This window comes from Hibiscus syriacus, unplaced genomic scaffold (assembly GCF_006381635.1).
Source record: "Hibiscus syriacus cultivar Baekdansim isolate YM2019G1 unplaced genomic scaffold, ASM638163v2 tig00011871_pilon, whole genome shotgun sequence".
In the NCBI taxonomy this organism is placed as follows: Eukaryota; Viridiplantae; Streptophyta; class Magnoliopsida; order Malvales; family Malvaceae; genus Hibiscus; species Hibiscus syriacus.
Genome location: NW_024062260.1, coordinates 14,469 through 26,407, shown reverse-complemented (window position 1 = coordinate 26,407; position 11,939 = coordinate 14,469). Strand labels below are relative to the sequence as shown.

At 30.6% G+C, this 11,939-nt stretch overlaps 1 protein-coding gene across 1 annotated transcript; it reads right to left on the bottom strand.

Annotated features, from left to right (window-relative positions):
* Positions 1-7,842: 7,842 nt before the first annotated feature.
* LOC120205014 lies at positions 7,843-8,415 on the bottom strand. The gene is made up of 2 exons (XM_039204972.1): positions 8,254-8,415; positions 7,843-8,175 (listed from the first exon to the last, which is right to left on the bottom strand). The coding sequence occupies exons 1-2, from the start codon at positions 8,413-8,415 to the stop codon at positions 7,843-7,845; spliced, it is 495 nt and encodes a 164-aa protein (XP_039060903.1).
* Positions 8,416-11,939: the final 3,524 nt, after the last annotated feature.

Below are 11,939 nucleotides of genomic sequence, written 5' to 3'. Positions count from 1 at the left end.
TATGTTAAGAGGGTGAATATCTAAAATTTTAGGAGGGGTAGACTTATAAAATTTCAGGGGGCTGAAACAGATTTTTTATAGAAAATACATACAAAAATCTAAAATATATGGTAATTTTAAAATTTCAGGAGGGCGACCGCCCCTCAATTCATCCCTATAGCCAAGGATATTCATATTGTCTCATATCTGTTAACCTTTTGGTTAGATTTTTGAAATGTCAGATTCTAATCTCAAATCTAACAAAAAAAAATCATTTATTTTATAATATTAACTTAGTATAACTTAAATAATTGTGTGGGTCAATGTTGAACCTATTTTGATATAACAAATTAACGGAAAAATATTTTTGGACTTGATTGAATTTATTCAAAGTTTTCATAAATAATTCAAAGTTCATTAAACAAGAATTTGAACACAAAACATATTTTCTAGGTAAGTAGTATTGATATTGTTCTTGCAGTATTGATACCACATGAAGAATATCGATATTGTTCTTGAGGTATCGATACCATAAATATTGATACTATATTAGTAGTGTCGATATTACCTGTTATTTTTCAAAATTTTCAAATTATAGTAAGCAAAATTAGTATCAATACTCTAGGAATATTGATACGACTCCTAGTATCAATATTGGTCAAACACAACGGTTGATAACAGCTAGTTTATTTAAATATTATAAGGAAGTACCGATACCCCATGTTCTGGGTTGTTTTATTTTGTAGAAATTTATTCTCCAACGACTCCAAAACATCCCCAACGATTAGAAACGACTACAAACACATTCCAACATAAAAACAAGTCAATGACACTTGAAGAAGATTACTACACTAATCCAAGCTAAGAGATAAAGAGAAAATAGTCTAAACTCATTATTCCTTCATTTTTCTCTAATAAATAATGTGTAAAGCCTTACTAAATATCTTTTGTAATTCTTTCTTGTGAGCTAAATCTTAGTAAACACCAACTGAGGTATTCTTGTTTACTCAAACATCCTTTGTAATGGGGAAATGTTTTAGTTGGGTCTTAGGAAAAACTAGAGTTGTAAAGGTTACACGGTAGCCTAGAAAAAATAAGAACAAATTCGTGAATTTGTTAGAAAATCCTTAGTGTGGAGTTAAGTTAACGGATGTAGACTTGATCTAGAAGTCGAACCACTATAAATTATTGTGTCAATTTTCCTATCATTTCTATTCCACACCCAAAATTTTTAAAAGGTCAATTCACCCCTTCTTTACAACATTTTTGATTTTTCATAGAACTTCATAAATCGTAACAGTTAATTAATATTTCCAGTCTAGTGGCTAGGCACCAAATCTCTTTGTGAGGTTAGGGGTTGAGTCCTTTTATGTACATTTTTAAAATTTTATTTGGTTTTATTCTTATAAGTTTTTTTAATAGAAGTAGTTAGTTTTATTAAAAAGTTAAAAATATCCAAAATTACAAAAGGTTTACAACTATCATTGTAACCTAATATATATAATTTGGATATTTTTGTATAATATTGACACAAAAAACTAGTCATTTTAGATCATAGAAGGATCATACATAGAAAAGGTTAAAAACCCAACCAAAAGACTCGAATGAAAATATATATGAATAAATTTGACTGCGTCGATAAATGAATCAAAAAAGAAAATTAAACTATTGAAATACCACATAGAACAACAAATTCGAGTTGAACGTCGTGAGAAATTATCCACAACGCAAAACCGCATATCCAAATTCAATCCAAGAATTCAGAGCATGAAAGAATAACAAGATTATAAATAAGAGACATCTTGATCAGTCGTGACATCGTCAAATAGAACTCTGAAAATATAAAATAAAAAGAATGATCAAACAACTAAGAAAAAGACAAAAAATGTGCTGCAAAGTCAAAATTGCTTTTATTAAAAAACTAAAAAGGGAAAAAGAGAATCGACTATGAGCTACCAACATCAAAATCGGTATCATCACTAATTAAATAAAATTAAAGAAGAAAAATTAATATGACATATAGAAAGAACAAAAAAATGAAGTGGCTTGCACAAACCCTAAAGTTAGAGAGCTTTTTATAAGTTAAATGAATGATTTGATGAAATTGTTTCAATTATTGTGCTTAGTTTAGTGACAACGTTTAAGGAAAGATGGATTAATATAAGGCTAAAAACTGCACAACTGAAATTTTGAAAAGAAATTTAATAAAACAGATTCAACATTACTGGAAATATTGACTTATAAGAATATATTAAGTTGTAAGTATTTTAAAATAACTTAAAATGGTGTAACCAGAAAACTTATTTTACAAGTTAAAAGTAGAACATAAAATGTTATAATGCAGAACTAAAAAAGTTATCAATCGTAACAACATAACATGTTGCACCTAAAATGTTATAACGGAAAAAATAAGTAATAAACGGTAAATGTTATGAATATTATTAACATTTTAGGTTGCCCTAAAATGTTACCAGAGTTTAAATTGATGGGATCGTAGACATTCTCATGATAACAAAATAAGTTAATAGTTAAAAATATTATAAATATATATAAAAAATACAATTACATCTAATAATATTATGGTTCACTAAGAAAATATGTTACGATATATAATATTAATATTTTTATTACTCCCTCAGTCCCACTTTCTATGACCATTGTTGATTTTCACGTAGTTTTAGAAAAAAAAATTGCAAGGTTAAAACGACAATTTTATCATGGAAAAGTTAAATTTTGCTTTATTGGGTAACTAAAAAAGATAGAAAAGGAAATGCGACTAATAAAGGTTATTGTTTTTTCTTTCAAATGGATAATTTAATTGAGATAATTTTAAAATACAGAAGAGACAATTTTAATGGGACATAGTGAGTAATAAAATATGTTACGCTTAAAATGTTACTAAAATGTAAGCTAAAGAGACCTTAAACATTTTATGATAAGAAAATAAGTTAATAGCTGAAAATGTTATAAATATTCATAATAAATACGGTTTCGCCCAAGAATGTTATCGGCCACTAAGAAAATAGGTTGAAATCTGGAATGTTAATATTTTATAAAAAAAATTTGGTTGAGCCTAAAAGATTACTTTAGCTTTGAACAAAATATGTTAAAAAGCTAAAAATGTTATGAATATCTACAATAAATCTGATTGCGTTCAAGAATGTTATAGGTAAAGAAGTATCGATATCTATTTAGAGTGAATCGAGACAAAAATATTAAATAAGCATTTCAAAATTTTAAATATCAATACTTAATGTATGATGATCGATACTTTTAAATATTGAAAAAGTTGAAGATAAGATCTAAAGTTAAAATATTGATACTTATGTGACAATGATCGATAATTTTAAATACTAAATTGATTGTAAAAAGATCAAAATTTAAAATATCAATACTTATGCGACGATGATCAGTACTTTTATATATTGAAAAAGTTGATGAAGATGTTCGATAGTTAAAATATTGATACATATATTATGATGTTCAATATTTTTCATTTATATCAATACTTATGCTTTGATATTTGTGGAAAAGTTTAATACTTTACAACATTCTCATTTTCCATGTTTTTTCAATTTTAAAACTATTAGATACTTTTCCATAAATATTGATACTTTCGAATTTAAAAAAAACTTGAAAAATGAGAATGTTGCAAAATATCGATACTTTTCCGTAAATATCAATACTTTCGAATTTAAAAAAATGAAAAATGAGACTAATATAAGGTTAAAAATGTTATTAGTTGAAAAAACATTCTCATTAATTTTTTCAATATATAAAAGTATCGATCATCATCGCATAAGAATTGATATTTTAAATTTCAATCTTTTTATCAATTTTTTCAATATTTAAAAGTATCAATCATTACCGCATAAGTATTGATATTTTAACTATCAATCATCTTCATTAATTTTTTCAATATACAAAAGTATCATCACATAAGTATCGATATTTTAAATTTTGATTTTTTTTATCAACTTTATCAATATTTAAAAGTATCGATAATTATCGCATAAGTATCAATATTTTAACTATCAATCACCTTCAGCAATTTTTTCAATATAAAACTATCGATCATCATCACATAAATATCGATATTTTAAATTTTGATCTTTTTGTTAATCTTTTCAACATTTAAAGTATTGATAATCATATATTAAATATCGATATTTAAAATTTCGAACTACTTTCTTAATTTTTTTTTGTCTTTATTCACTCTGAATAAATATCGATACTTCTTCACTAATAAAATTCTTTGGTGGAACCGGATTTATTATAGATATTCATAATATTTTTAGCTTTTAACACATTTTGTTCAAAGCTAAAGTAGCATTTAGGCGCAACTGATTATATTACAAAAAAAATCAACATTTCAGATCGCAACCTACATTATTAATGAATCATAGCATTCTTGGGAGCGACCGAATTTCTTATAGATATTCATAAGTTTCCAGTTTTTAACTTATTTTATTATCGTAGGAATGTCTAAGACTCCATCAGTTTAAACTCTGATAACATTCTAGGTGCAATCGATTTTATTACAAAGAAAATTAACATTCCAGACTACAACATGCTTCTTGCGAGACATAACACATTTTAGGCGCAACTAATTTTATTACAAAGAAAATTAACATTTACCATTTATAACTTGTTTTGTTATCGTGAGAATGTCTAAGGCCTCATCAGCTTGAACTCTGCTAACATTTAAATGTAACCTAAAATGTTAATAATATTCATAACATTTACCGTTTATAACTTATTTTATTACTTTTTATAACATTTAGGTGCAACATATTACTATAATTGATAACATTTTAAGTTCCAAATTATAACATTTTGTGTTATGCTTTTAACCTATCATCTGTCACGCCGTTTATTAACAAACTTCTCACGGCAGAATTCCCCTAGTCTAGTGGCTAAGCCTTTGAAAATATCCAATAGTACCAAGTGGGATCAAATTCCATCCGTCTCACAAATTATATTTTAATAAGATGATAATATGTATCATTATTTTATTAATTAAATAAAGTTAATTTAAAAATATAATTTACTTATGTGAAAATTAAAAAATAATAAAAATATCATATCAATATTATTGTTAATTTTTAATTATAAATGATCAAAACATAAATTAATAGACAATTAAATAAGAAGTTTACTCTTTAAAATATTAATAATTATTAAAAATAAAATCTAAATCAAATTAAATATAAAAAATTAAAAAAGTAATCAAACCAATCTCATCCAAACATTTATGGGCTTTAATTGGTGGTCCAGGTCCAGCTTTAAATATATTATTTAAACGTGGAATTGAGGTGGATACGCCGAGTTTGGAAGAAATTTAATATTGCAATGATTTAATATATTTCTTTTGGTAGAAATGATTTAATATATTTAACATATAATGAAAATATTTTTTAAAAGCTTTAGGTGATTATTGATTACAATATAATACTTATTCAAAATATTTATTTATTTTCTCTAAAGTGATGGGTTTGAGTAATTATTTGCAGGGTGTATGTGTGTTATTAATAATTAAATTATCTTTGAATATATATTACCATATTGTATTCACCTCAAATTATTATTATTCTTATATATAATTAAAAACATTAACACATAATTAATGAAATTTAGTATTAAAAACTATAGATTTTATAACAAGAAGTCAAATCAAGCAATTTGGAAGAAAAACATCAAGTAATCTTACAAAATATAATTTGGAATAAATTATAGTGTATAGATAAGACCTTTAGATAAAATATTTAAGTAGTCTATCAATACAAAATCTAAAGATCTCAGATTTATTTAATTTGTCAACCTATAAAATTATAAAATATTATAAAAATATAATATTAAATAGATTTAATGTTACTGTCAACATTACAAGATTATACAAAATTATAAGTTATTCTAGCTTACATGTTTAATATATGTATTGAACACGAACTAAAAGACCCAAATTAAAATTAGATTTGACTTTATTTTAATTTTGCATTCTTTTACTTTAGAAACGTTTCTAAAAATGCAGATAATCTTACATAAATGGGGGCTCTCCCAAAACAATTATTTTTTGGTTTCTTTAGCTCTCACTATTTTTTTTACTAAATGATATATATATGTATATAATCTTTTAATTTTACACTTTTTTAGACCATTAGATTGAAGGAGATCAAATGTTAACATTAACTCGTTTTTTTTCTAGTAAATATCTTCTCATTTTATACTATTAATCTTAGCCTTTGATTTTCCCTCATCTAATGATTTTAAAAAGGTGTAAAACTTATCAACTTTGTTAGATATATGAACTGCAAAACTACACCGTTAGCATTGACTGGAAATATAAACAGTAATTAAAATGAACAAATTCGTAAACCGTGTCGTGGTAAAAACCACTGCCTTAGAAATAAATTCGCCCCGATGTGTGTAATCGCTGCAGTAGGCGGATCGTCCCCCGAGGTTAACACGGTCGCTCCGAATTCCATACACCCGAAACCAGAGTGGACTGTTGGTGGTATTGCTCTTCTGATTGGAAAGCACTCAGAGAGAACTCACAGAGAGAATTGTAGAAAACACTTTTGTAAGTGAATTGTGAATGTTTGAGAGTGAGTTGAGAAGCTGAATATAGCCCTCTATTTATAGGCTAGAAATAGAGTTAAAATCGTCCATAAAATTTCAGGATTAAATCTCTTCTTTTGTAACAGCTGAAACGTCTAGATGAACCTGACTAAAAAATAGTCCATGTTCATTGCATCATTGTTCAGCTGTTATAACTCCCGAAATTATATCATGTAACCCATGGAATTAAATCAAATAACTCCTGATATTAACAGCTTGTCTCCTCTGTACAAAGCTTGAAATCAGTCCAGATACATCTTAACGTTTTTGATTTAATTTAGGAAAATCTGTTTAATTTCTCACAAACCAGCTGTTATCATTTGAAATTAAACAGTCCTCAGCAGCCTATAAATATCAGTTGAAATCTTTCACATTTTTCCATTTGTTTCTTTCAAAGAGAAATTCTTCAAGAATTTTCTCTAAAAAGATAGTATCAGCGCGGACGTGTCGAAGACACGTACGACCACGACCACGACCACGACCCGACCCGACCCGAGCCGAGCCGAGCCGAGATGGACGGACGACGGCGGTGCGCTAGAGTCCCCCTTGTTCTCTATCACTCAACAAGGAAGTAGGAAAGCCAAACCTTAAATACTATTTCCAATAGTGTTTCCAATACTATGTGGGATTGAGCATTACCAACAAACTTTACGTAATGTAAGCGGATCGTGCACCTATATATATATATTGAATAGTTTGAGGTGCTTATAAGATAATATTTGTTAATATTTTTTATTAACTTATTGAATATGTATACATATTCTGAAAACATAGTTACTCAAACTTAGATCATTTAAAAGGAATACAATTTTTTTCACTATTGAATTCATTCAATGAATTCGCATATATTATTTTTTATATATTTGAAATATCAATGAGAAAATATTAGCAAATATCATCCAAATACTTCTCTAAGATGGACAATCTTTTCGGCTATTATTAATCATAGCGGTCTACTTTCAAAAAAAAGAAAAGAAAAGAATATTGCAGACTGCCTACGCAAACCATATAAAAAAATTTAAGGGAATGAATTCAAAGTTGATCTTCCTCATAAATCCAAAATTAAACCCACTTCAACAATCCTTCCTACAATGAAAACAATAAATATTAATTGAACAATATTTAATTAAATTAATAATATTAATTAAGCTAGATGATGACTTTGTAGATCCCTTACTAGCACAAGAGACTAAGCCTTCGCTTGAATAGCTTGGGAGGACCCTGATCTGGTGGGTGCATGAATTTTCAGTTAGGGCAAGCAGGTGACGACTTTATTAGCATCACCAACATATAGCACCGGCTGCACACGATTGCCACCATCTCTTTCCGCTCCTCCTCGTTCTCTTCCGTCACCAACCACGAGAGATTCCTCATTGAACAGTTAATCTGCTCGTCAACGGAATCGACCCTCGTGATGAATCGGTGATCGGATGCATTAACTTTCCTTAATAAATCACATGGATGGTTTAACTCAAGGTCTAGGCTTATGTGACCGGTACTTGTAGGTTCTGGACTTCTGCTTTGGACCTTACAAGTTCTTGTACGAGTCATTGTATTGTAGAAGTGTATTAGCTCTGACTGAACATAGATAAACCCAAAAACAAGTCATATTTACTTGTAGAAACATACATGTACATACATACACACACAAAAAACCTGAAGATCAAGGCATCTCTGCCACTCCGAAGGTAATCGAGTCTCGAGTTGTAGCTCCATATCGAACACCGATTTCAATCTCTTCATGAAACTCCCTTCATCACCACCCAATGACTCTTCCAACTTCCTCTTCTTCGATAAATTCTCAAGCTCCGACGTCATGTACCACTAAGCTAACTAAATTTCTTCTAATCAGAGTGACCAATTGGTGAAATGTTTGTGGTTTATATAGGCAGAAGTTCTGATATTTTTTCGAACAAATTCATATCGAATACTTATTCGTATCTGGTGCTTTCAAACCTAAGAGTGAGTTGTAACCAACTTCCTTTGTGGTCATTAAACCTAAACTCAACTATGCTTACATGCCATCACTGTTGAAAGGTGAAAGTCTTGAATGCAAATGAATCTTTAATAACATAAATAGCACCACCTTCCACAAGAACAACTAAAACTTCTTAAGCTTTCAATGCCGACATCTCCTATGCAATTAAACTTAACCCCTATTTCATAGCTTTTATGTATAGTTTAATTGATGTTGCTAGGGTCAGTATTTGATCAGATCGAGTCGAATCGAGTAAATTTGTTTTGAGTTAATCGAGTGGATGAATTCTATTTTATAATTCAAACTTTATTTGAAATTTTTTCGAGTCGAGTTGTTCGAGTTTTTGTTTAAATTTAGTTGAAAATATTCATAATGTTATGATACTATTTGATTCCAATTTAAACGATTTTCTATATATATATTTCTTCATATTTTTTCATATGTGATATACATATATCATGCAGAGTTGAGAGATTCAACTCCAAAAATTTTGAGTTATTAGGGTTCTATGTTATAATTGGCTCGATTTTTAATTTTTTTTTAGTCGAGACGAGTTTATGAAATTACAAATTAAGTCAATCGAGTCAAGATTTTTAATATCAGGCCGAGAAAAAAATTTAGAATTTTTTCTTGTTGAATTTTGCTAACCCTGGCTGTTGCCCATTAAACAAAATATATTGAAAAGTTAAAGGTTAACTTTATGTACTTAGCTGCAAGCAAATATAAATTGGAGAGGTGCCGTAAATAGAGACTAGACATCAGATAGATATTAATGCCAACCAATTTGGTTAGCTGCATTCACTATAGCAGCCAACATTTAGGGTCATTGTTTTCCAAATTAGCAACTAAAAATAACACCACAACACACACCAACAACACCCATGGAATTAACCTCTCCCCTCCAACATGGGATATTGAAGTAATAATTAAGGCACAAAAATTATTATAGAAAAGAGAGGAAGGGTTTTTAGTAAAGTCTACCTGCTATCATTAATTCCCTATCTTAATGACCATTGGGAACACCACTTTCGATTTAAATACTATCAACTCAACTCCCCTTTATTTCTGGGCGATTTTCCCGATATATCACCGGTGATCGGTAATATTATTGATCTAACACCAGTCAGATTATATTTCCCGATCTAATACCCTTAGCAGTAAAGCGCGCTCCCTGCACCGCGCTATACGGTGAGCTGGCGTCACGTGGGTATAGCACGACCCCTGCAGCGCGCTATACATGTATATCTGACACGTGGGGTATAGCGCGGTGCAGGGGGCGCGCTATACCCCTAACTACCGACCCCTCCTCCCTATAAATACCCACATTCTCAATCAATTTTATCACATCAAATTCTCTCAAATTCTCTCAAATTCTCTCTTTTTAAGGTATATTTTATAATATTTTTACTATTATATTTTTACTTTATTTAATATTTTACTAATATAATTCTTTTGCAGATATATAATGGAACGCAGTCTATTTCGCTCGGATGGAAATCATATATCTCTACACTTTGCTGATACGGTAACATTTTAACGTTTTAATTTAATTTAAATTATTAATAATATTTAGTTATTTATTTAATGCATGATTATTATATTAATAATTAAATATCTCGACACTTTGCTGATACGGTAACATTTTAATGTTTTAATTTAATTTAAATTATTATTAATAATTAGTTGATTCATTTAATGCATGATTATTAGATTAAGAATTAATTTTTGTAATTATTTATTTTTAGGAGAAGGACCGTGTATTAGATCCTTTTATTAGGAATCTTAAGTTAGTGATACCCAATCATGTCTTGCCGTATTTAGTAGAGGCTGGATTCGGTTACATAGGTAGATATCAGGGTCACTGTAAGATAGAGCCATACCTGATTTCTGCCTTAGTAGAGCGGTGGAGGCCGGAGACCCACACATTCCATCTTCCGTGCGGAGAGTGCACGATCACGCTTGAGGATGTTTCTATGCACCTGGGGCTTCCGGTGGATGGAGATGTGATATCGGGGATAGCTTCCGGTTCTTGGACTGGTTTGTGTCGGGATAGTCTAGGACGTGTCCCGGAAAATTTTATCGGAGGTAGGATACCGTTAAATTGGTTAGATGCCAATTTTTGGGAGTTGAGCGCAGACGCCTCTGAGGATGAGGTTAAGATGTATGCACGAGCATGCATACTGCAGCTGATAGGAGGGTTGCTGATGTCGGACAAATCGTGCAACCTAGTTCACTGCATGTGGTTGCGACATCTTAGCGACTTTCGTCTCGCCGGATCATTCAGTTGGGGCTCAGTAGTTTTGGCTTTGCTGTATAGGGAGATGTGTGAAGCCACTGACTACAGGCGTAATGATATCAGCGGATGTCTCCTGCTGCTGCAGTCTTGGGCATGGTATCGATTGCCCTTTTTATGTCCCGTTGTGAAGAACCCATTCGTATTTCCACTACTTCTGAGGTAATTATAAAACTGATTTTGTCTATTAATAATTTTATATAGCGTATAACAAATTTTTTCCTTGAATAGGTGGTCTACTGATAGGAAAAATCATCAGGAGCTACCTGATGATTTAGAAAAGATTAGGGTGCTAATCGATCAGAAGGCTGGCACACATGTATGAATTTTAATGTTTAAAAATCAATTTTAGATTATAGTTATATAATTAGATTATTATTTTGATAAAAATTATATATTATTTGTTTTAGTTTGAATGGGTGCCATATTTACTGATGATGTGAGGGCGGTGATCCCACCTGAGTTGAGGGGTCCATTAGATGTTTGGATGGCGATGGTCCCTCTGATCTGTTATGCGACCGTCGAGTGGCACTCCACTGATCGCGTGCTCCGACAGTTTGGTTGTTTTCAACCAATTCCGGAAGCACCTCGCAATATGGATGAGTTGCATAGCTTAGACAGACGCGGCAAGACAGATACAGATTGGCTGGTGAGGCATCATGAGTGGGTCGTGTTGTGGGAGGATCGACATCGGCACCTTCCACGTAGAGAGCCCATTTTTACTGACTTCTTGATGTATGCTGAGGATTATTATGAGTGGTTCAACAGTAACGGGAAACCGTTTCTACGTCCTGAGGATGCACGAGGGCAGACCTTTCCACGACGTCGACAGAGACGTTCACGGACACAGCACCATCGTCCCCCGACTCGTGGACGGAGAGCAGGTGCTTCCCGTTCATCCTCAGCTGCACCAGCAGGACCTTCCCAGCAGCCACCGCAGCCATATATGATGACGTCGCAGGCATCGATATATATTTTTTATTATATTTGAATTTACTTTATTTTGTTAAATTGTAATTTTTTATTATTTCTCATTTAATACTTACTTTATTTTGTTTTTTAATGTATTTC

Excerpts from the sequence above, each read along its gene's own strand:
- LOC120205014 (XM_039204972.1), bottom strand. The coding sequence starts at position 8,415 with ATGACGTCGGAGCTTGAGAATTTATCGAAGAAGAGGAAGTTGGAAGAG. Across the intron at positions 8,176-8,253 it reads AGAGATGCCTTGATCTTCAG|TCAGAGCTAATACACTTCTA; the intron begins GTTTTTTGTGTG and ends ATCTATGTTCAG.